This window comes from Vidua macroura, chromosome 17, assembly GCF_024509145.1.
Source record: "Vidua macroura isolate BioBank_ID:100142 chromosome 17, ASM2450914v1, whole genome shotgun sequence".
Classification (NCBI taxonomy): Eukaryota; Metazoa; Chordata; class Aves; order Passeriformes; family Viduidae; genus Vidua; species Vidua macroura.
The window spans coordinates 12335816-12361755 of record NC_071587.1 but is presented as its reverse complement, the minus strand read 5'-3'; the positions used below and the strand labels follow the sequence as shown (position 1 = coordinate 12361755).

Below are 25940 nucleotides of genomic sequence, written 5' to 3'. Positions count from 1 at the left end.
ATAAAATAAATGTAAATAAACCACTGACTGCTGCAGGACAGTTTCCCTACGGGCTGGTGTGAGTGTCCCAGCTCCAGGGCTGATCCCAGCCTCAGGATCCTGCGTTTCCCCTGCCTGATGTCTGCACCACGATAACGCTGCTGGGGGACCGGTGGTGTCTCACAGCTTTTTTGCATAAGCAAGGGCTATCCTGCTGTGCAACCAAATTGTGCCACTAGGCTGGAAATAAAGGAACTGAAATAATTTTTTTTTTCCCTCTTATTTTAGATTATGACTTTTACTAATTGATGCTTGATAAAAGCCTAATGAATGATTTGTAGGCATTATAAGCATGTTAAGGATCCGAGTGTGGTTATAAGCCGAGGTCATAAGTTCTATTGACTTTCCAGGCTCTATAGCAATTGATTTGCCATTTATTAAAATCATTCATTCACCACTTGTTAACAATTTATTTAGCTGGTTCTTCCTCTGGAGGCTTGGGACACCACATTTGAGCAAAGAGACTTTAGTTTTGAGGTACTGTTAAAAACGCGATTCCAAACTGAGAGACAGACCCATAAACATTACAGCAGTGTCTTTTAAAAGGCTCTTTTGCAAACAGGTTCAGCTCAAATCCAGGAGCCTGGTTTAACAGGGCTTCCAATGCCCTCCTTTGTCTGTGCTGAACACGAGCATCTCTGGCCACACTCAGCAGAAGTCCCACATCTCATGACTTAAAAAGGTGCGGGATGTCAACTACTTCCATAAAATAGAGAGAAAGTCTCTTTCCTCAATGTAACACTGCTCATCAGTTTGCCAGAGTAGCAGCAAATGAAAGAGTACTGGTGCTTAAAATGACACTCAGCTTCTGAACTTGTTTCTACATTGAACAGCAGAAGAAAAAAAAAATCCCATCCAGGATTACCAAAGTGCAGCCAGATACGGATAGACAAAGAACAGCAGGTTTGCACAGTCAGCCTCTGAAGACACCACTGCATCCCCCTCTGCACCAGAGGAGCAGGTACCTGCTGCTCTCGGGGCCAGGCAATGTCCCACCCGTTCCGTGGAGCAGAAACCGGGGTGTTTACGGTACAGCAGCTGCAATCATGCAATCAGCCTTCGTAATTAGATCTTGGCAACTCTTGAAATACTTCACTTACCCAGTTTACCTGGAAAGGTGCGACCTAAACATTCAGTGCCTGGAGACATTTGAAAGAAAAACAGAAAGGATCCGTCAGTGATGGGAGCCACCTCTGAGCGGCTGCACACACACCCCAGCTCCCCTCCTGGGGACTCGTCCTGGCAGAGCTCCCCTGGCCAGCAGACACCTGCTCCCACCATCTCCACAGGGCCAGCAGTACCAGAGGTGCCACCACTCCTGGCTAATGACCCCAGGTGCTTTTCCCACACCAGACATTGCCACACAAGGTCCCGTTCCTCTCTCCCCTGCTTCCCCAGGACGCTCTCCTGATCTCACCTGATGGCAATGCCAAAGCTTCACAGAGGTTTGTAAAGTTTCTGGGATCACTCAGCCCACCCCAGAGACCTCCCCGCCACATCCAACAGTGACAGACTGCCTGTCCAGGGCAGCACTCTGCACTTCAAGGCACTGGCAGACTGCTTATCACATTCTGTGTCCTCTGCAAACACAGAGCTGAGCCCCACATGCCTCTGAGCCTGCTGAAAGCTTAGGGTCTCCTGACACCCCATGACCACAGCGGGGGCTGTGGAGCGCTGAAGAGGAAGAGCCACAGCAAAATCTTGCACAACACCCCAGGAGCAATGCCCAGCAGATGTATTTTCAAGCGAGGAGAACAAAGCAGCAAAAAGTTTGCAACAGAAGACAACTCATGACTTCTCTCTCACCCATCAGTGTATGGCTGCCTGCAGCACTGAAGGGATTACGGGACATGGATCCTCCCCAGTGCCTGGCAAGCTGACACACTCTGGGCTGGGTGGGAGCTCTGCATCCCGCAGGAGGTTCGCCAGAGAAACACGTGTACACAGGACCCTTTGATGAAGCCTGTAAGAACTGTCTGTCACTGATAATGGTTAATTGGTACTAATTAGTACAGTCTGAGCAGAAGGAGTCCTACTGGCCTATAAAAGTGGCCTTTAACCCAAGAGCAAGGGAGGCAGTCGCTGCCAGACACAGCACTGGGGCCACAGACACACGGCCCGCTCCCCACACTGCGCCTGCCTCTGCAGCAACACAGCAGGCTGGCAGGCTCAAGGGGATCATCAGCATATCACTACTCTCAAATAAAGCTCTAAAAAGTTACTTTCCATGCACCCAGGAGGACAGAGAAAACCAACTTTTTAATCCCAGGAAAAGATGAAGGATCAGAGAGTCGCTGTAAATTACTGCAGCAGCTAAATAACGAGGGGTCGCAGGCTGGGCTCACTGATGGGAGGTCAGGCTGATTTAGATGCTTCACATGCAGGTGTTCAAAAGTGGGCCTGCAAACATGAATGCACATGGGCAGCCTCGAGCCTCCAGGCCCATGGGCAGCACCATCACCACCACACTGGAACGGGCACCAACACCGAGCGTGACAGGAAAGGAAAGAAAGGAATTCTGCCGAGCCAAACACCAACGTGTGGCAACAAGCTTGGACCTCCTCCTCCTCCTGCTCAGCCAGCTCACTGCACAAAGCCTGGAAAGGGGTGGGAGGCTGGAAAGGAGTGAAAGGCCAAAAGAAGTCTGGAGGCCAAAATGGGTGGGAGTCCCAAAAGTAAAATGTAGAGTCTGAGAAAAAGTGGATGCCAAAATGGCTTTGGAGACCCAAAAGGGTGTGAGTCCAAAGGAAATTTAAAGGTTGAGAAAAAGAGACTCTGTGCATGCAGCTGGCTGGATCAGGATCAGCTTTTCTCTGGCTAAATTTCCAAAAGGGTAGAAAGCAATGTCTCTCCCCTCCCTGTTCCACAGACCAGGTGATGCAGCGTGATGCCCTGTGCACATGTGGGCATGTGTTCCCCATCATGTCTCATCCAAGATGTTTGGCCATGGTCTAGGATGTGTGGGAGAAGCCAGCCTGAACCCTCTGAAGTCATGCAAAATTTTGGGATGTTGTTTCTCCCCTCTCTCTTGGCAGCCTGCCTCTCCCATCCTCACATCTGCCCTTTAGGTTCAGCCATGCATTTGCCAACTTTTTAAATGCAAATGAGAATTGGCACATAAAGTCGGTGCTTTAAACCTGACCAGAGACACCCTCAGCTCTCCTCCCTCCCTCCTTATATGCATAAACTTTTTTTATGCAATCGGCAGCAGGGAAGAGATCCAGGGAGTGGCTGAGCCGTGCCTGGAGCCCTTCTGCAGCCGCAGCGCTGCCAGACAGCTCCATGGGAAGGGTGGCTCAGGCTCTCTGCCTACCAGCAGCAGCACAGAACCAGTAATTACCCTGGCTGGACCAACACCTGCTCGTGGTTTTGTCTTACACTGTTTGTGCAACCCAACAGGCTGCCAACAAAGCAGGGATGTGCTTTGCCTAAACAGGTGAAAACATGAAACAGGGAATGGAGCTGCCGTGTTGGTCCCACAACGCCTCTGTGCAACACATGCTGGAAAATCACTGCTGCTTCAGCCTGCAAGGCTGCAGAGCAGGGACGAGCATGGCATGCACTGAGAAGGCAAGAAAGGAGGGAAAAGAGCTGCCCATCTGCAGAGCCCAGCTTCTGGATCCAGCCCCACACTGGTGAGGGGCACACGGATGTTCTTTGCTGGGCTGAAACACCAGCACCAAAAAAGCCTGGCTTGCCAGGAGAGTCCTGCTAAACCAAGCATCCCATGTGGGACAGCACAAAGGACGTGACAGCCCTCACCCAGTCAGGGCTGCCTGCAGAGCAGAGCTGCTCCCAAAGATGCCCTGTGCCAGTTTAGAGCAGAAGTGCCCATTCCCATGCCAGGGACCCCCCCGTGCCCACAGAGCAGGAGCTCAGCAGTGGTGTGGGAAGGGCAGCATGAAGACCATGAGTGACCAAGGGCAAAGACCCCAAAGGAGCACCTGGGCCAGCCTCAGTCTCTGGCAGAATCAGCCCTAACCCCACCAGGTCACACCCAAGAGACGCTCTTCCCCCCATTAGCAGATGGGATTTGTTGTAGATTATTTGTCCTGGAATAAAAACACCAGCCCCACCTCTTGCTGCATATTTACTGAAAGCCACTAGACATTAAACAGAGGCAAAAAGTGTATCCCAGCAACATCTGGAATTTATCCCTTCTCCCTTCTGAAAAAAAAAAAAAAATCATGCTCTATTCTTTTAGAGAAAGAAAAGTGATTATATAGAATTATAATGCTGGAAGAACATAGAGAAGAGCAGAGATTTTCTTTGAAATGCTGTTTAGACAATTAAAAAGGGATCGTTTCAAAGAAGCAGCAAATACTATCTCAGCTTTTTCCACCCTGTCTCACAGTACCAGGCTTTCCTCCATGCCTTGGCTAAGAGATTCCAAGGAAAGCAACATATTTTTTTCATCCTTGCAAGACCTTAGTAAGCTTCCTTAGAAAGGAAACCAGCTCTCAGGCCTAACTGGTTGAAGATAGACCGAACAAAAAAACCATTCTTCCAATTCCTGCCAACAGGATTTGAAGGCACCTTGATTTCTTTGAAGAAAACCTGCTTTGGGACGAGCTTTCCAAAAGAGGATGTGTCAATCTTTACCCAGGAGAGCCAATACTCTGTCTCCCCAGACAGAAGAACGGAAAGGCTTTAAATATTAAAACAGGAAAAACCATTGGGATTAATATGAGGATGCAAAGGCCAAAATGTGATATCCTCCACTTCCTCAGGCTCCTGATCCCAGAACGGCTGGACCACGACCCCACAGCATCACCTGTGCCCGGATGCAGCTGGGGAAGCCTGGGTTCAGAGGGAAACCCTTCCCAGCCTTCCCGAGGGGGGAAGTGAAGCAGTCACTCTCACGCCAAGCCCACAGAAGTGCCTCCAGCTACTAAATTACCCAACGACTTCAACGAACTGCATTGATCTGGCTGGAAAACAAAGCTGCAGCTCTTGGCATGTGCCCAGTTAGGAGGGCACAGCTGCATTTTTCACCTGCAAGCAGTTAAAACCAGGGTCAGAGATGCCCCTTCCCCTGACACAGGGTGGCTGAGAGGAGAAACAGAAGGGCAAACACAGGTGAGAGGGAACCACCTCACTCCAGACACCTCTCAGACACAGCAGAGCCGCAGCAAACTACAGGTATGTCCAGTTTTGCAATCGAGGGCAAGGCTGTTCCTAGAACAAGCCCCATTACTCAGGCTGCTCAACCCCCATCTCCTCGGCTGCACGTGGACTGGATGCAGGATTTCATCAGGACATTAAACTCAGAAGCTGTAAAATCACTGTGCAAAAACCCAATTATACCTATTTTCGTAACAGCCAATTTAAGCTTGTATTTAGGTCCCCTCACATACCCCTACGTTACATAAAGCATTTCTTCCACTTGAAACGTAGCTTTCTAAAGGCCATTTTGCTTAATTTAATGGATGCTTTATGTGGGTCTGCAAATCTCTAGAAACACAACCGAGGGAGACACATGGCAACAAGATACAGCGTGATCCCTTCCCGGGCATGCAGCAAGAGCAGGAGAGATGAAAGGCATCTCCAAACCCATGAACCTGCTGCGACTGGAGTGCACTTGTGCTCTGAAGAGCAGCAAAACCCCACGGTCAAGTCAAAAGAGGAATTCCTGAACATCTGCACGCACTGTTAACCCATTCCAGACCAGCCAGTGCTCTGCAGGCTGCACAGCAGGATGAATCCTTCCCTCATTCCAGAGCCACCAGCTGAACTGAGCCCACTCGGGCATGCTTCCCTTGGATTTCAAAGAGCTGCTTTCTACACTTCAAGTAAATAAATGCAGTCATCTCTTTTTCATTCTTTTTTTTTTTTTAAAGCCACACTAATAAAAAGCTCATAGCGAAATCTATTAGATTGAGTCTGTCCATTATGTTTATTGTTCCTTACAATTCAGGCCTGGATGGCAACTCAGTGGAGGTTGAAAAGTGTATTTATCAAGAAAACCCATGAGAACGAAGAGGATTAAAAGCTATCAGCAGGACAGAACGTGTTTGTAACCCCGCAGTTTGTTCTGCACCTCGCACAGGACCCCCACCAGAGACCTCTGCCCCCTCTCCTTGTTTCTTGAGCCCACCTCTGGCTCATCAGCTGACAGGACAGCCAGCACCTGCATTCCCAGAAAAAGCTAAGGAAGGTGCAGTGTGTATATACTGCTATGAATAAGTCACACTAGAGAAACATAAACCCTGATTGCATTACACACCAGTGATCAGTATCATTAAATGTTACACACCTTGAGTGTGTCTGAGCAGTTGGAAACACTGAATTTGAAAACACATCTTCCCATTCAAGCGAAGTCCCATTACAGTAATGCAAGTGTAACAACAAAAATGAGATTCCTGCTTATTACGTGGGAAATAATTGCAATTTAAGATAAATTTTCCCTGAATTGTGTGAAGCAAGTGCCCATCAATCATGTTGTTTCTTCAGTGTCCTAAAGAGAGCACCTAGCAGGGCAAGGTACATTCAGAGCTCAGTGACGAGCAGCCTAATCTATATATGCTACTCAGAGGTATTGAAGCCAAGGAGACCACCCTTGGTAAAATGGAATAGTGGTGGAAATAATGAAAACAACACAGAAAGAGCAGGACTTGCCCCTCCAGGAAAGACATCTGCCCTCAGTGAGCCCTTGCAGCCAAGCCAGCACAGGGAACACCGACAGCCACTGACTGTCGAGATCTCATTGCACAAATACCTGTGAAGAGCACAAGGAAATCCAGCCTGGTTTCAGGCCAGGAACAGGCACCAAGGACAAGCCCAACCATGGGTCATTTCAGCTGCTGAGCTGTGGGTTTCACCCCGTGAAGAGAGTGCAGGGCTCCAAGGGTGAGCCCCATGTACCCTCAGCACCGTGGGAAACGGCACAGGAGGGTGTGGGAGGCGCTCTGCTTTGGGGGGATCTTTAGTTTTTCTAAGGAATAACGACGTTAATCATAACATTAAACAGAAACCACTAAGGGGGAGAATTTCCAAGCTTGCTCAGCACAGAGCCCAGCCCGCAGGGGAGCTGCCAGCCAGCGGCTGCAGCCGGCAAATTCCCTGGGACTCGTCCTCGGCAGGCAAAGCCACAGATGGAAGAGTGGAAGAGGCGACGAGCAGACTCAGGACTGTTGTAGGACTCGGCTCAGAAATGTGAGTCTGAACACTCAGCGGTTAGATGTCTCTTGGGAATTCATCCAAATGGCACTGCTTCTCTCCCACTTGCCCTGCAGGTAAATCTCGCATGTGGCTTACACAATCTGTTGACTTAAGTAAAGCAAGGGCAGGGGAAGAAAGCTGCTCAGACATCAGGAGAGGCTCATCAGTCCTTTGGGCAAAAGTCTGGGTCACTTCCCCCTCCACAGAGAACTCAGGGTGTCAGCCAGGCCTTGTCTCCCTTCACGGGAGCACGTGCAGGGAGGGTGCAGCAGAGCCCAGTGCTCAAAACACCAGTGAAAGGACAACAACAATGTATTGCCAAATTCTCCCATATTTTTGGCCAGTGCTGATGCTTAAATTCAGTTTACAGAAATTGGAGTCCATGAGCTCTGTGTTCTAGCCAAGTCCTCTGAAATCAAACTGAGCAGTGACTGTCCAGGTCTCCCAGAGCTCAGGGAGATGAGGACATGGCCACTTCCAAACCTCATAATGAGTAACACTCATCCATCCTGCCGACATGGGACGGTCCTAACACACTGTGAGACCACTCCATGCTCTGCAAGGGCAGGATCTTGCTGGATGCACCTATCTCAGGTGCAAAGGCAGCTGCAGTGTGCAAGGCTGACGAGCAGGCAGGCTCTGGCTGTCAGGAGTCCAGAGGGAGCCCACCAGAGACCCTCAACCATGGGCTTCTGCAGTGCTCCTTGCCCTCCTGTTTCCTACTGCTGATCTCAAACTCTCTTCCTCACATCCAACTCCAGCCCTGGGCCCAGCTCCTCCACCCCTGAGCAGGGCAGGAGCCTAAAAGCAAAAGCCTAAAACCTGACCAGAGCAATTCTGACACAGCTGAAGCCAGGGATGTTTTGTTATCAGAGTTACGAAGGGAGAATTAATTCTCACAATTAGTGAAAAGGGACAGAAGTAGAGAAAGGCCATCTTGGAAGATGTTGGTCATCTTCCCTCAAGATTTCAAACCACTGAAGATGCATCTGGAAGGAAAATTGACCACCTGACCAGCACTGTGAGATGTTGCACAGCCGTTTTGCCTGGTGTGCCAATGATAAACCCTACCCTGACCATCAACACAAGTCAAGTGTAAGGCCAAATTCTGTGTGTAAAGCTTACAATGACCACGGTCTGCAACAGCAGAGACGGACTTTGCCACTACAAATACTCCCAGTGCAAGTTCCTGATCCCTGTCTGAATCTCAATGAAGGCAGAAGAGCTGTGAGGATGGCGAGCTCCTCAGGAGGCAGGCTAGACACTCAATCCATCTCTTCTATCAGACCTGTGTTAACATTTAAACAGGGCCTGCTGTTGTGATCTTCAGCAAGGAGCAGATGTGGTTTTGAGTAATGGTGAGCGTTACTTAACCAGTTATAGTCACTAATGTAATTGACACCTATTCCATCATCCTTAATACACCCACTTCTTTCTCCGATACCATAAATAGATTAGAAAAGTTTCTGCAGATGGCCATGACCCCATTTGTTTGTGCACTTAGCCATGTATGAATCACTCTTGGCTTGTAGCAGCACTCTGGAATTACTGAAAGATAACTAGTCGGCACAGACACCAATAAATGAATCATGCTTTCCACAAGACCAAACCTTTGGGCTTTTACAGACTCCAATTACAAAGTAAGAAGAAAAGAACAAAGAAATTACTCAGTCTATTTGCACAAAGTCATGCAGAGTTGATTCACAGTTTTACAGAATTATTACTGACAATCATTTGTAGGGGGTTAGTGTAACAAACCAGCTACTTTACATATCGGACAGAATGAAGAGATGGAAAAAAATCCCCAAGCCATGTCTTGCACATATTCTTTGAAAAGTAGCCTTGATTTTTGTGCCAGTAACTTTTTTCATCCTTGGTACGCTCCAAGCCTGGGGGTTAATCAGTTTTCATTCGCCAAGGCTAAATTCTGCTTTGCTGGGTTGCTTGGGCCAGGTTTGCAAATGTGGGAAATCCTGTTGCACCTGCTGAAGAGCACAAACCATCACAGGCACAAAACATCACAATCCCTCAGCTCTGCAGGCTTCAGCAGGGTCTCAGGAATGGTTCAGAGAACTGCCATGTGCAAAAGCACTTGCCTTTCTAACTGCACGCTTTTGAATGTATACTGCAAGTGAAAAATTACCCAGTCTGAGGCATTTTATTAAAGAGATGTGCGAGACTGAATACACCAAGCCCAAATGTGTGAACCACTTGAAAGCACTGTGGACATCCACCAACACTGACAACTTGTGAGGCAAGTTTCCAAAGATGTGCAAGGTGTCTTTACGTAACACCACAGTCTGGGACAAGCTAACACACACCACACACAGCGAAAAACACACCCTCTTCTAAGTGGAGCATTAGCCTACTCCTGCACCAGTGAGAAATAGCAAGTCTGACTACCTGGAGAAAAAGGGGACACTGATGGATTACGGCCTCTAGCAGTGCTGCCTCGCTGTACACCTTGAAAAAGCAGCATTTAGTTAAAAAAAAAAAAACTAAAAATGAAGGTGGAGTGGATGCCAACCCGAGCCTGAACACAGACAGTGCCCTGGTTGTACCATCCCTGAGTGGGATGGTGACTGACATGTCTCAGGGCTACATGCTTCAAATCAGCACCCTGTACCAGAGAGATCCAAAAACAGGGATAATGCCTCACTGAGCACAGTCACTGACAGTCTGGGAGGGATGCAAGTCAAATGTACACACAGCTCTATTTATCTAAGGCCTACCAGTACCCTTTGCATGTACTGAAGACCCAACTTCCTGGGCGAATTTACCTTGCAAATGAAATGTGTGCCCTGTTTTACACACCTGCTCCACAAGCAGAGAACTGCCAGCCTGGTGCAGCTCATCAGAGCCAGGAGAGGCCAAAACCAGCACCAGGAGAGCTGCCACACAGCTCTACACCAATTTGGGAAAACCTGTTTATTTGTTCTCATGCTTGAGGCTGCTGATTTCCAATGAGAGGTATAAACCTCTCTCCAAACTGGATTCAAGATGCTATGGAAAATTTAAATTAAAACCTTAATAAACATTCCCAATTCCTACTCCTCTCCATAACACATAAATTAATGCAACAAGATCTCTTGTGTAAGAACATGTAGGCACCAACAACCTTCTCCCTCCAACAACAGTTTATCTGAGGAGGTGCTGTGCATAGAAGGGAAGGAAAAAGGTTCCCAGTAGAGTTGTCTTTAGAAAGCTCATGTCATTAGAGCCAAGCTTTCTGGTGCAATGCAAAACTAAAAGGATGCATGTGCTAAACAGTAGTGTCCTTCGGAAGGAAAAAAAAAAAGCTAAATCAGGATCCTGCAGTATTGGGTGGATGCTGGGATAAACACTGTTTAACACACCGCAGCAGAAATGCTAATGCAAGTTTAGTTTTCACACCGGAGAGATTTCAAAAGATTTGCAAAGCTTTGATAATATTTAACATCTTTACTAATTTCCTTTTTGGTGCAATCATAAATTTACCACAGTAGCCAAAAGATCTGGGATGAACTACAAGTTCTAGCTGGCTCCAAAGCCAACAAGAATAATGTGTGCTGTTACTATTTTCTCTCAAAACATACCTCTGCAAAACTGACTCAAAATGAGAAAAGAAATTGTGAAACTGTCATTACAAAGAAGCATTTAAAATGCAGATCAAAGTGCTGCCTTAGAAGCTGCATTCCTTGCCAAATCATCAAAGCTCTCTTTACTCTCAATAGCTCCCCAAATCCTCTGATTTGAACGATAAATTCTTACAGCTGAAATTTATCTGCTCTAAAAAACAAAACAACAATCTAAAAAAGCCCAAATCCCACAAGTCCTTTCTCTGCTTACCAACTTCTTCATTAACCAGTTCATTTGGAGCCACTTTCCTGTATTACTAAATTAAGTTTCACAGACACGTTTATGCCTGCGTGCACACACATAGAGTACCCTGAGACCTCCTCAAGTACTGGAAACTTGTCAGCCCTTGGTGGTGCACATGTGCAGGGTCTCTCCAGCTCCCAGAGGGGTGTGTGTGCAGGGTTTCTCCAGCTCTCAGCACTGTGTCCAGGTTCCAGGCACTGGCACTCAGGGAGCTGCTCCCATGCTCCGTGCCAGGATCGCCCTTGCCCCGCTCCCCTACACTCCACACGCACCCATCGCTCCTGGAGGAGCTCCCAGACCACCACTGCATTCCCTGCAGCAAGGGAGCAGCAGCGCAGCAGCCACTGATCAGTTCTGGACGATGGAAGTGAGGGGTCAGATCCCGCTGCCACAGAATTCCTCCCTGTTCCTCCCCGTGCCGGACTCGGCCGCGCCGCTCGCAGAGGGAGCGGGTCTGGGATGCATTTCCTCACCTGGGACCTGCCCGAGTGACCTACCTCCTGCCACCCAAAACAGTTCTAAAATAATCACCCAGCAATTCAGCCACACAGACAGGAAGAACACTGCATTAAAACATCCCTGTCGACAGCAGTGATTCCTGAGCTTCATGGACGTCTGGGAGTGTGCTCATGGCGTGAACCAAGATTCCACTCAATTGCAGCGAAGTGGCCCTTGTACCTCTCTCCTCCCCAGCTCTCCAGCCTGGCTCTGTCACTTTGATGCAACCCGCCAGGAGCAGACACACCGTGTGTCAGAGAACAGGAGGGATCTGATAAGACAAACCACACACCAGTATGGGATCCCCCTCCAGGAAGCAAACTGGTTGGCAGTTTTCACATGAGACGCCGCTGCAAATAAATTACCTTTTTTTTTTCACTAATTAGGCTTAGCAAATTCTGACAGCTGCTGCTACCTGAATGAAACATCGACAGACATGACTGTACACTGAGTTGCTCAGGAAAGGAGCAGGATTGTAATTACCCTTTATTAGTGACACCATGTAGTTTGGTACTTCCCTTGGAAAGGTCTCCTCATGTCTCTCCATTTATAATTTATGTTTACAAATTCATTCTAAAACTGGATTAATCAAACCACCAACTTCAGCCTGGGAAATATAAAATTATTCATTTTTTTGATGAGCAACAGCAAATAAAAGTAAGAACATCTGTTTGTGGGTGCTCTTCTCTCCATCCACAAAGGAAGCAGTGGTAGCAACTAATTCAATATCCCAAAAATTTAGAGGTAATCCCAGACCCTACCTTGGGAATTCCTGGCTTTAAGGAAAAGAATATGGTTGCTGCTCCCCACACATCCTTCAGTTCTGGTGTTCTCACAACCAGGATCTGAAAACACACTACAGAGGCAAACATTCAGGGGGTGGAGGATGCCTCCATGCCAGAAGGTAACAGGACTTACTGCAGCAAACACCCTGACACTGACTGAAAAGGAAGAATGAACCATGTCTTGCCTCCACTTGGCATTATAAATGATCATCTCTGATTATACAGGATCATCTCTGCTGCCATGTGCTGGTCCTGCTGGGCAGCACAGCACACTCCAGGTGTTCGCCCACAGGAAAAAAACAAAGTTTGACTATTTTCCCTGCATTTCCACCTCTGTGTCTTTTCATTCTCCCATTCGACATCCATTATAAAACACTAAGATCAAAATCACTACCTGAGGGCACAAACAAACTGTAATTTTAAAAAATCCCCCTGTGCTTTCCAGGCTCAGGGAATCAGGCCTTTCCTTGGGTATGAAAGGTGGGGCCCACAGAGCTGGCACTGCAGAGTGTCTGGGTCCCCTGGGATGGCCAAGGGCACACACAGAGAGCTCCTGGACCACCATAAGTAAAGCCACCCATGCTCTGCTCCTCCAGGATCACACCTTGGGATGCTGATCTCAGCAAAAAGCAGAGCTCATCACAGACACATAACCAGAGCCAGACACAGGGAACTCCCTGCTTTGGCTGAGGTCAAACTAAGATGCCACAAACTGAACATCCTCTGGGCAAGCACTTTTGGGCTTGCTGAAACACTGGGAGCAGCTCTGGCTTCCCTCCATGAGGAAAACTTTGGTGGGGAATAAAGAAGCACGTGGTTCACATCCACTCTGCCCTGGAATAAGCCATAACTGCCGATGACAGAGTGTCAGGAAAGAAATGCATTTGTCAGAAAAGCAGTGTGAAAGTGGAAAGAAGGTGTGATCCCTGGTTGAGCCGTATGCATTTGGTTTGTTATTAAACCAAAGAATGTGAAAACCTAGAAGTCTTGGGATGGACAGGAACCTGCTCTCAGCCCAGCCGGACACGGCGCTGCAGCTGGGGGGGCTCGGCCTCGACCCTGGGAGATGCAACGACGCCTCCCAAAAATCCCAAACGCCTCGGATAACACTCCTACACGATCAAACTGACTGCAGAGCCTCTGCCGAGAGCTGCCCTGACAGCTCCCGCAGGGATGCCCAGGTGCCCGCGGGACGGCCGGGGCGGGCAGGTGCCGGTGCCGGGCGGGGAGGCAGGCACGGCGCCTCGCTCCGCTCCCCGCGCCAAACAATTAGTTATTTACAGCCTCTTCCGCCACGCCGGTCACCCCTGACCTCCTTCACCCAGCCGAGGCGATTAGAGCCCACTGCTGCAGACGTCTGGCTGCTCAGCGCCGCCCGGCATATTGGCACTGCAGCCCGGCGGCGGGCGAGACTCGCGCCCCCGCCCCCAAAAAAAACCCTTTTATAATCCTAATCTGGGAGCGCCACACACAGAAACCAGCTGCTTCCTCCGCCGCAGCGCCGCGGCCGCCATACGGAACGAAGCCTGCGAGGAAAAGGGGTTTGGGCATCGGTTGGGCAGCTAACCTATTTAGAGGGCTGTAAATCGGAGGAGTTGGCGTGTTCCCTCCCCGTGCCGCTTTCCTGAAGCGTTCCTGCCTGGCAACTGAAAATTTTGGCTGAAAAATTTAAGGAGCATCTGGTGGTAGCTGCTCTGAGGTTCCCTCAGTCGTATCAGAAAGCTACACAAAAATCAAGCGACCGGAGGAGGAAAAACGCTGTAGAATGAATTTATCTCAGGGAGGCTCAGCTCTGCCCTCTCCACTGGAGCCAGGTGCAGGAAGCGATCAGGTAACAGCCCCTGTAGTGCCACCAGAGCTCTCCTGTAGTGCAGAGGTGAGCCAGTGCTGCCCGCCATCAGCAGGAAATAAATAATAACATTGGTGATAAGAAGCCTACCCCAACATGAAATAAGGAAGGGCAGCAGTAAGGGCTCGCTCTAAGGCTCCCAGGAGCTCATGTGAACTCAGCACCTGAGTGTCAGGACCCCAGAGCTGACAGAGGGCAGGGGACAAGTCAGGGAAGGACCTCGGCAGCATCAGGCACGAGGCTCCCACAACACCCATCCCAACCCAGGCAAGGTCTCCTCCGGTGTCATTCACTGTTCCCTGCCTCTCACCCCCCCATCCATAAGCAGCACCTGCCTCTTACCAAGCTTTTCACATGCTGACAAAAACGGGGGGAAAAATTATAAACTATGCTATTTCTGAAAAGTCAAAGAGTGAAATTAAAAGCCTGAGTTGTTCCAAAAAAACCTCATGCCAAGAGTTAGACTGGAATAGAAGCTTTTTCTTCAAAAGACATTACACGTTTTAATTCACAACTTTTATCACAACCATGAGCCTTGATCAGACACAAAGTCTCATCCTCGGGATTCTGTGGCACACAGTTTATGTTCGGCAACTGGCTGACACAAAAAAGAACTATATCTTCATTGCTATTGGTATGCACATCTAGCCCGGCCTGTTAAAGTCAGGGAAGAATAATGGTCTATTCAGTACCGGTAGTGTTAATAAAATCAGGCAAATCCAGCTTAGTTTTGTCTGAACACGAATGAGATTAAATCAAGATTAAAAGTGCATACAGTACAAAGGGTATGGTTATGCTAAAATTCAGAATGAACACATTTTCGTACCCGGTATACAAATGCCTGCAGACCTTCTCTGGGATTCAGAGACCTGAATTAAAAAAGGATGAAGCAGGAGAAGGAGAAGGCAGACGACACTGGACAAAAGCCATCCAAAATACCAAGGGACAGATGTTCTGCAGCCCCGCTGGAGGTAACGGGGCAGATCCTGTGCTAGCAGAAACAGGCACAGCTCAGCTGGCTCTCCCTGCACGCACCGAGAGCCAGCCTGCCCCGTCACAGTGCCAGGCATATATGCAAAATCCAGACTCTTTCCCAAGTTTTCCTTTTGGGCCATTTTGCATTAGTCTGTGCAGGGTTTGGATCTCAAGGCACTGAACAAGGTGCTAAGCACGGTACAATCCTGACAACCCTCCCGCTCTGGGACGCCTTGAAAACCTTCCCTTTACAGAAAATACCATTTGCTTAAAACTGCCAAAGAGCCCAACTCATTCCTCTCCCCTCAGCAGTAATACTCCTTCTCTCTCACCTCCGTGCACTTCATTTCCAAGAGGGAAAGAGCACACAGAGAAGTGGTGAATATTTAGGTCAGGCACTGCCCTCACTGCTGCTCTGCGAGGGTTGAAAAATATTAATGAAAAAACCCAAATCGCCCTTCGGAACAAAAAGCCCCGAGGGGCTGGAGACGGGGAGGGGTGGGGGAACAGGTTCCCAAACACAAACCCTACTCGAGCGTCCGGACCGCGGTGCCCTCCCGGTACCGAGGCGAGGGTGGTTTACACGGGGGTAGCGCAGACCCCCGGGGGAGGCTCGGGAGCGCCCGAGCATCACCCCCGCAGGAGGGGAAGGCGCGGGGCAGGGGCACCGGGGCACCGCGGGGAAAGGGCGAGACGCGGGCGGTGATGGAGCCGCGATGGGGAAGAGCGGGGATCTCAGCCGCGGTGCCGGCGGGGAGCGGCTGATCCCGGGCAGCTCCGGCAGCCCGGCCCGCGCCGTGTCACACCCGCACCGACATCCCAGCGGCAACAGATGAGAGAGCGGGGCTCGCACGGAGGGGCGAGGAAAACCGCTCCGGGAAAGCGCATCGCAGCCAGGGGTCCCGGGCGCCGCCGGGAGCCCCCGCGGGAACTTCCCCGCCCGCGGCGGGGCCGCCGGGCACTCCCGCACCCCGGGCACCTCCCGCACCCTCCCCGGGAGCAGCAGGACTGGTACTTACTGATCTCCATGCTCTGGAACAAAGACCTTTTGCAGTTGCATGTGCAGGACACATTGGGCTGAATAGCTACGGCCGTGCTGTTCAGCCCCATGAAGTTATACATTTAAACACACACACAAAAAAAAAAAAAAAAAAAAAAAAAAGAAAAAAAAAAGAAAAAAAAAAAAAAAAAGGAGGGCGACGGCGACACAAAGAACTTCCCGGCCGCCGAGCGCTCCCCGGGCAGCACCACATAAAGCCGGGGCTCCTCCTCGGCGCGGGGGGGCGGAGGGAGGGAAATGCAGCTGCGATCAGAAATTGGAAATAAAAAACCCGGCGCGGCGCGGCGCCCCCGGCAGCGGCTCCGCTCGGCCCCGCGGCTGCTCCGCGCCCCTCCGGCCCGGGAAGCGGCAGCGCTGGGCCCGGCCGCGGCAGCCCCGCACTTTTGTGGGGCGCGGCGCGGTGGGAGCGCGGTGGGAGCGCGGCCCGCCCGCTCCCGCTCCGCTCCCGCCCCCCGCGCTCATTCACGGCCACGGGGACGCGGCCGCGCCGCCGCCGCCGCGGGCGGGACCGTGACGTCAGCGCCAGACGGGGACTGCCCTTCCCTTCCCTTCCCTTCCCTTCCCTTCCCTTCCCTTCCCTTCCCTTCCCTTCCCTTCCCTTCCCTTCCCTTCCCTTCCCTTCCCTTCCCTTCCCTTCCCTTCCCTTCCCTTCCCTTCCCTTCCCTTCCCTTCCCTTCCCTTCCCTTCCCTTCCCTTCCCTTCCCTTCCCTTCCCTTCCCCGCGCTGCCGCCGGGAGCGGGTCGGGGGCAGCGCCCGGTGCGGCCCCGCCGGGACGCGCCCAGGCGGGGCGGCGGCAGCTGCCGGGGGGCGCGGGACCCCCGGAGCCGCAGAGCGGGTCAGGCTGGAAGGGACCACCCGGTGTCCCACCTCCCGGCTCAGGCAGGGTCATCCCCGAGCACAGGGCACAGGATTGTGTCCAGACGGCTTCTGGAATATCTCCAGCGAGGGAGACTCCACACCGCCCCCCCGCCCCCCCGGGCAATCTGTTCAGTGTTCGTTCACCTGCACAGAAAAAAAGTTCTTCCTCATGTTCTGGTGGAAATTCCTGGCCATCGGTTTTGTAGCCTCTTGTCCTATTGCTCAGCACCACGGAGCAGAGCCTGGTCCATCTTCTTGGCATCCTTCCTTTAGATATTTACACATATTGATGAGGTCCCTTCTCAGTCATCCCTTAGGTCTAAACAGGCCCTGCTCTCTCCTTGTCAGAAATGCTCCAGTCATTACTGCACCCACCCACCCACAGTGGGTTTTTAAAGTACCACCTGCACTCAGCCCACCCAGGTGGGTCCAGTGGCACCCCCAGCTCCCTGCCCCCAGCAGGACCTGGCAGAGCTTTGCAGATCAGCTCCAAAAGCACCTGGATTTGGGTATCCTGCTGAAAAAGCACCCAAAAGTCAGGCTCACCCCACAACACCCACCCAGCTGTGGGGGCCCCACACAGCCAGTCTCCAGTGCAGCATTTCAGACAGAAAAATAGGAAAGATTAGAAAAGAGATGTGGGGGATAAACCTGTAAGGGCCAGTCTGGCCATGGCTGAGCTCAGTGAAAATTCTCATTAGCTCCCATGGTAGTGCCAGTGGTGCTGCTTAGAGCTCAGGAACTATTCCCAACATATTCCCACTTTAGTTTCAAACTACACACTGTAAAATGGAGTGACCCCGTTCACTGCAAGACAGGTAAAAGGAAAAAACATCATCTCTTCCCTAAGGGTTCATTGTGCCAAGCTTTAGTCAAGACAGATTTTTTTTTTTTTTCTGGGAAATAAACCTGTGAAAACAACGGTTTATAATGAAAATGCTGAAACAAGCTTAACTACAGTGGTGCGAAGTAGCTGCTATAATACTTGGTGAATGCTGTTACTGGGAGATAAAGGCAGCTTCAGTTATCTTCTAAGAAAGCACATTTCCCCATAACTGTTGATAGCTCTGATGTAGGATTTGGGAGTATCTGAGGCATCCCCAGCTGGGCCTGCATTCCCCAGAGGTGCTGTTGGGAAGATGCACCGAGGTGGGAACAGGCGACCAACCAGCAGAAATCCTATTCCCACAAAGCTGAAGCAATCACAGAAGATGGATGGTCTCAAAATTTGGGGCAGGGACAGTGGCACTCATTGGTCAGGTTTAATCTTTATTTCCCTGCCCAGAAAAGGAATTTATTTCGACATGACTACTACAAACTAATGTTAAACACCCACCCGTACTTTACTCCTGCAGCCCCATCCAGTCCTGTGAAAATGGCTGGAGAGGAGGAACAAGGAATTGCTGGGTTGTTTAATCTTTTACTCTTTGCCACTCCACAGATGGTAACTCCCAACAATTACTAATCCAAAGGAAACACGGAAGAGGATCCTGTGGCTCGGATAGAAACAAGCTTTGAGAAGTTTGTGCTCCCAAGCACTGAGAACATGTGAATTATCCAACAAGTGCCATTCCCAAAGGCAGGGGAAGGTGTTAGGGTGGCAGCAGAGGTGGGAATTGGTGTGCTGGGAGATTAGGGACAGTTACGTGAAAAAAATCTGTGCTAGAGCTGGAGATAAAGCATTTCTAATCCTATTTTATATTTTGTTTCCTGCCTCAGTTTCCTCATCAGTAACACAGGAAGGGTAATAATCGTGAATCCTTCAGGTTATTTCTGGGGGCTCAATTTATTTTGTGGCAGTGACATTTTTAGAAATGCTTTGTGAAAATGTGAAGAAACATGACCCCTGTTACAGGGACACTGGGCCCACTAGCCCCAGAAAGGACATCAAGAAAGTTAAAGCCAGGCACACACATGGTCAAAATTCTGAAGGCAAATTCCAGTTCAGATATGCTTTATCAATCAACCTACTTTTATTATTTATCTGGAAATATAACTTTATATTATGTTTAAAACACTTGGTGGTTGAACATTAGCGACACTTTTCCAAGGGACCTTCCTTGACTGGCCAGAAAAGGTGGCTGGAAGCTTATCTGAGCCTACCAGCTTGCAACTAACATCCTTTGCACTTAAAACACATAGCACTGCCATAAATAAGTCAAGGTGAGGACTGCACGTGTCCCTGTGCCATGTGAGGTCCCAGCCGGCAGCACCAGCCCTGCCACTGCTGCCGAGCCCTCTGAGCTCCTCAGCCATGTGGATGCGGCCACAGTTCACGTTTGATTCACAATTCTTGGATTTTAAGACAGTTGGGACACCCTTAAACAGTCTCAAGAGAGTGAATGCAGCCCCAAGCAATTGTTCTTCTCAGGCAGGTCAGTTCCTTGAGTCCTTTTCTGCAATCCCTGCTGCAACAGGCACAGCTTTGCCTTCCAAGAGGCTTTGCTTTCCAAAAGGCATCGCCCCTGGGCACAGGGACAGGAGATGGGGTGCCCTGAGCAGTGGCACTGCCAGCACCCTGTGCCCAGGCTGCCCTGGAGCTGTGGCAGAGGCAGCTCCAGCAGGGGGAGGCTCCTGCCCTCACCCCATGAATCAGCTTGTTCTAGGGGGAGTTTTTACAAGTTCACAAAGCTCTGGTGGATAAAGGCTCCCGTTTCAGGTGCAGGCTGCTGCAAGTTCACACATCTTCCCAACCTTCTTTAAAAATAAAGAAAAAATAACTGTTTGCAAGTTGATGCTGGTTTTAAAATGCTGTTTACCGCCATCTCCATTTCATCTGAACGACTCATGTGGCTTTAAGAATAATCAGCATTTTTCCTCCATGATCTAAGAACAAATAATTAAAGTCATCCCAGATGGGCTTGTAAAAATTAAAAGTACATCAGCTAACTTAAACGTTTCACCCTGTTCTTTGTAGTGACACCATCCAGCCTGCAGCCCAAAGCATTTGTCAGAGCTTCTGTCCCAGCAGCGAGTGCTGCTCATCTGTGGGACATTTCCAGAACACACTGTTGTTGATTTTGGCTGCTGTGTTGTCACTGATCAGCTTTTTTCCACTTCTCTTTATGTTTTCCCTGGAGACACCTCAGACGGCTCCGGGATGAGTCTGGAACTGCGAGATCTCCCTTCGCTTCCTGGGTTTGCTGTAAAATTTCAGAGAAAACCAAGGCTGCTCCCTGGGCCTTGGGCTCTGCAGCCATGGAAAGGGACACACGGGAGCTCTGAGATCATCTGGGATCCTTGGACAAACTGAAGGACATGGGCACATCAGTCTGCCATGGCTAGTCAGGGATTGTAACGTAATTTTGCTCAGTGCCAGACCAAAAGTCAAGCATTTGCCAGTGCAGTCACATTTAAATCTTTCCTTTTATTCCTCACTGCAACACTCCAGCATCACTTAGATCATTACAGTGCAGCGCTATGGATAAATTCATAAAATGTAATGGAAAAGCAAGATCTGAGAAATAAGTAACCTTAAGAGTCAAACGGTGTTCAAGACAACCTAAGGAAAAACAAAACAAAAAGAACTCCACAACTCCCAAAAGCTTTGTTAACTAAACAGTTGTCCATTAAAGAGTCCAAATATTTCACGGCATTAGTCTTTGGATTAATGTTAAATCGATACGCACTAACGCAATAGGGCAATAGTTACCATGGTGAATAATTCTATATTTATTTTCAAGCAAGCCTTATTTCTAACAATTCCAGACATGGTTTCCACTTTCTGGTGACTAACCTCTCAATTTAAGTTTATTTTTCTAACTGCTTGGTTCCAGAAACTCAGGTTTTCTCCCCAGCAATTAGAACAGGATCTCTGCTGCCACAGAGGAGAACAATGCCACGGGGACGTGGATGCTCAGCAGCTTTAGTTAAGGGTCACATACAGGAGGTTTTATTCCCGACCAGGAGGGATAAAAAGTCAGTGAGTATTTGTTTGTAATGAAAATTTTTCACTGAAGCCACCAGAATGTAATTCCAACCCATTCTATCTTATTTTGGGCCTGATATAACTCTGGGTGACATCACTGGAAAGACTCCACCCTACCTTTACATTTTGTTGAGGCACTGGTGGGAAATACATCACCCTCTGAATTCACAGCTCCCTGCCTGAGCACACTTCATTTCCTCGTGCTAGAGAAGCCAGGATGGCACAGGTAAAATAAAACAGCGCCGAGGGAAGAGTTCTGACTGCAAAAACACAAAACAATCCCTGACTTTTCTTAAGGGAACAACAGGCATTTTGGAGAGGGGAATGGCGCTCTGGGAAGCAAACAAAGGTGACCCTGGGCTCTGCCACAGCCAAGTGAAGACTTCAGGCTCATCCGAGGAAGCACCTGAGTGATGCTGGAGGGCAGCTCGGAACCACTCTCAGCGGAGCTTTGGGAGCGGGGCAGCTGCGAGCAGCTCATGGGTTGAACTGCCCTTGTTTGTCGCCCATCTACACCCACCCCGTGCACTCACTGCAAAAATACTGCACACGCTCGTGTTCGTCAAAACACATTTGCTGCGCTTTGGTGCTTTTGTTTCCTGCACGAAAGGTGAGCTCAGACAAAGCCCGGCTCTGCCCCGCCGGGACACACACGCCCAACGCCGGAGCAGCCCGGGAGCCATCCCGGGAGCCCCTCCGCGCCTGCCACGGGGACACTGGGGGAGGACGAGGAGGCTCCGAAGATGCCTCAAGTCGCCATTCAGCGGCAGCACAGGGCGAGCCCGAGCCCTCCTCCCGCCATCACCATCGCTCGCGGGGTACCATAAGGGTATCCCCAGGAACGCGCCCTCGGTCTCGCGTGGAAAACACAACGGGACCGGCTCCCAGAACCGAGCTCGCCTCGCCCGGCGGGGCGCGGCCCCTTTAAATCGCGCGGAGGCCGCGGGGCAGCCCCAGATGGCCCCGGAGTCACGGGCAGGCGCTGCCCCGCCCCCGCCGGCAAAGGCCGCGCGGCCTCAGCCAATCAGAAGTGGCGGCGGCGGCCGCGGGGCGCGAGGCAGCCAATCAGCGCAGGGGGCGTGGCGCGCGGCCGTGCGGGCGGCGGCGCCACGTGGGGCGGGGCCGTGACCGCGCCGTGACCCGGGGCCGTGACAAAGGCGCAGCGCGCGCCTTCCCGCGCCGCCGCCTTAAAGGGACAGCGCGGGCCCCGCGCCCCGACCCCCGGCGCTGCAGGCCGTGTGCGCCTCGGGTGTGTCGCGGCACCCGCGGCGCTGCCAGCGCTTCCTGCCCCGGTCGTGAACCGGCTCAGCCGCCCGCACGCACAGCAGGCAGGGACATATGGCATCGCCTCTGCGGGGTGTCGAGCGGTGACCGTGCCCTGCCCTGAGCTGGGCACAGCCGGACGGACGGACGGACGGACAGCCGGGGCTCTGCCTGCACCGGCCGGGCTGGACAGACAGCCAGGGCTCAGGCCAGGCAGGACAGACGGACAGGCAGGGTTTGTCTGCATCCACCGGGCAGGACAGACGGACAGGCAGGGTTTGTCTGCATAAACCGGGCAGGACAGACGGACAGGCAGGGTTTATTTGCATCCGCCGGGCAGGACAGACGGGCAGGCAGGGTTTGTCTGCATAAACCGGGCAGGACAGACGGACAGGCAGGGTTTGTCTGCATAAACTGGGCAGGACAGACGGACAGGCAGGGTTTGCATCCAGCAGGCAGCACAGACGGACAGGCAGGGTTTGTCTGCATAAACCGGGCAGGACAGACGGACAGGCAGGGTTTGTCTGCATAAACCGGGCAGGACAGACGGACAGGCAGGGTTTGTCTGCATAAACCGGGTAGGACAGACGGACAGGCAGGGTTTGTCTGCATCCAGCGGGCAGGACAGACGGACAGGCAGGGTTTGTCTGCATAAACCGGGCAGGACAGACGGACAGGCAGGGTTTGTCTGCATCCACCGGGCAGGACGGACGGACAGGCAGGGTTTGTCTGCATCCACCGGGCAGGACAGACGGACAAGCAGGGCTGGGCTGTGAAGTCCCCCACTCCCTGCGCAGGCCGAGCCTGCCTGGCCCGTGCCCTTAAACTCCGCTTTCCTTCAGGCTTGACTCATTTCGCACCGTCCCGGTGCCTCTCCGTGACACCCCCGGTGTGGCAGCCGGGGCTGCCCGAGCCGGGAGCGCTGCTGGCAGTGCCCCCGATCGCTGTGTGCCCTGGGTGGCCCGGAGCCGAGCTGGCCACCGGGCCCTGTCCCTGGGCAGCTCCGAGCCCCCGTGCCCGCACCGGGCACGGCTGACACCGGCACATCGTAAACCTGCGGCAGGGGAGGAGGCTTCGACACCAACGAGACAGAAAAGCAAACAAACGGCGGGGCTAGGAAAGAGGGAGGATCCTGGAACACAAATGCTCCCATAAATGTCTTTTCCATAAGTCTATTTACTCAGCTGCTGAAATGATTTCAACTGAGTGATTAGTCTTACACGCTAAAACCCAGCCATCCATTCTCTTCTCTGATGGTCCAAAATACTACATCTGGTACTTTATCTGCAGTCTATTTCCCCCCCTTTTGTTCCAAAGAGAGCTTTTCTGCAGTATTTGATCCCCAGATGCTCTGTATCATCGCAGTTTGGGCTCAGAGGTGAATCACAGATATTAAAAGTGGTTGTTTCAGTCCCACTTGGCTGCAGAGAGCTGAAGCCTCCCTCACAAAAAGACAAAATGGATAATTTTGAGTGCCTGCTTTTCAAAGAGAACGAAGAGAAAGTGTTTTAATTTCAGATGAGAAGACCCTTAAAATGTTCATTTGATCTCCTGTACTGCCTTGGAGTGTTGTAGCCCCAAACCCGACATGCTGTTTCTGGGGATGAGGCTCTCTGGGGGCTCCTCTGGTTCCTAAAATACAAACCAGGAAAAATAAAGGCCTTGAAGACTTTGTGTGAGGGCAGATCATCATCATCATCATCATCAGCCTCAGTGATTCCCTGAGCTTAAAACTGTCTGTACATTGTATATTGTACCTCCAGGTGTTGTACAATAAAACAACTGAACGCAGGATGTATATAAAACATCACCCCTTGTCCATTACCAATAATGTCTAGTTTTATTGGAACATTTAAAAAAAGCCAAATTTTTTGCCCTTCTTTCTCAAATCACATGGAGTCTTGCCTGAGCCTGGTACTGTTTGGCACAAAGAGAACTTACAGGCACATCTAATTAAATCGTATGAATCAGGGATATTGAATTGTTGAAGGTTTATTTTTTTCTTCATGTTTTTGCAGTTTTGGATTTCTAATGATTCTGATAATCTACGAAATTATATATTCTAAGATTAAGAGAAAACACAAAAAAGACACCATTTTGGGGCTCCAGGGAGCATGTGTGAATCTGATTTTCCAAATGAAAAGAGTTATAACATCAGTTAAAACCTAAAGGCTTCACTTTCTCAAATCTTTTATGCTAGATTTTATACAGCTAATACATCGCCAATGTTTCCAAGGAAACCAGTATGCCATGTTCTCTCTGAAACAAATCTCACTATTAAAACAATTAAAAACTTAATCTGCGTTCTCCTCCCTCCCCCTCCCTCTCTGCTTTTAGTATTATCGCATGCATTTTAATTAAAAACATGAGTGCAATAAATTTTTTACACATACGTAGGCTACAGCGTAAATTACCTAAAGGAACCTTGGCTCCAGAGCGTAATAATCGGGAACAAAATATATCACAAGAATTGAGCAAAGCCCAATTAACAGGAGCCCTGACGAATCAATTACAGCCCCTGCTCATCTCTGAAGGCCACCAGCTGTAGCTGATGGAGAGGAGTTAAAAACTCAGCCTGGCTGTGGGGAAACACAGCTTCAGGTGTTGGATGTGGGCTGCACAAAGCCCTGAATCTCAGCTGGTGGCACAGTCCTGGCTGGAGGAAGCTCTGGCCAGCCTGGGAGGAAAGGCAGCTCCCACAGGGCACCACACGGGGCTCTTGGGAAGGAATGCTCCCGATTTTTTGGGCTCAGAGGGGACTCCTGTAAAAGATGTGTAAATGTGGTGCTTAGGGACAGGGTTTAGTGGTGGCCTTGGCAGCACTGGGGGAATGGTCGGACTTGATGACCTTAGAGAGCTTTTCCAACATAAACCATTCTGTGACTCTATGAAATGAATCCAGTGGGAGCCCCAACACCTCCACCTGCACCCACTCACTGCAATGTGAGAGTGCCTGGAGAAAGAGGGGGCTTGAAGATCCATCACTGATAGCGAGCTTTGACAACCTGACGGGGCTTTAGAGCAGCTGTCAGAGCACCTCCCTCCCAAGCTGAGTGGCTTGGCATGGATGGGTCAATTGGCCCCTTCTTTTGAGGAAGTTCTGTGTTCTGCCAGGTTTCTTTGTGTGAGATTTGGGACGCGCAGGCCTGAGCTGACAGCCTGATGCTGGAGGCACCTTCCATCAGCAGGAGCACAGCCCAGTCCCAGGGACGGCAGCCCTTGGATAAGCTCTGCTGCAGTGCCTGAAGCCTCTCCTGGTTTGTTTGTGTTCGAGAGCACCATGGCTGTCCCCAGGAGTTGGAAAACAAACAGGAACCCCCGGTGCCAGCGCCAAGGAGCTTAGAGCCTGGCTGCAAACACACAGCTCGGGCTCTGTGCGCCGAGTGTTTTGCTGGTTTGATCTGAAGAGGCATTAGGATCCGACCGCGGGGCTTTGGGGTCTGTCTGCCGAGGAGAGGGAGCTGCAGGTCAAGAGGCTCCTGAAAAGAGGAAACGGGCTCCAAGCAGGAGAAGTGAATGGCCCCGGGAAGGCAGCGAGCACAGCCCCGCTCTTTGTTTCCCCCGCATTGTGTTCCCGGCCCCGCTGCTGCACTTGGGCTCGGCCCCTCTGTTCCCCTTGTGTGCGCCACTTCCACTCCCGTGACAAGAGCCCCAGCACGGAGG

At 50.8% G+C, this 25940-nt stretch overlaps 1 protein-coding gene across 4 annotated transcripts in view; it reads right to left on the bottom strand.

Moving 5' to 3' along the window:
• PMEPA1 (prostate transmembrane protein, androgen induced 1) overlaps positions 1 to 25940 on the bottom strand; it is a 272991-nt gene that overhangs the window by 27418 nt on the left and 219633 nt on the right. The window contains exons 1-2 of one of the 4 annotated variants that reach the window (XM_053992915.1): positions 16188 to 16601; positions 1140 to 1178 (exon numbers count right to left, since the gene is read on the bottom strand). The exons of 1 other annotated variant lie outside the window; for it this stretch is intronic. In XM_053992915.1, the coding sequence (XP_053848890.1) occupies positions 1140 to 1178; positions 16188 to 16290 (142 nt within the window). In that variant the 5' untranslated portion in view covers positions 16291 to 16601. Of the gene's footprint in view, positions 1 to 1139; positions 1179 to 16187; positions 16602 to 25940 lie in introns of those variants that run through there. 2 more of the 4 variants (XM_053992916.1, XM_053992917.1) reach the window with 2 other exon arrangements.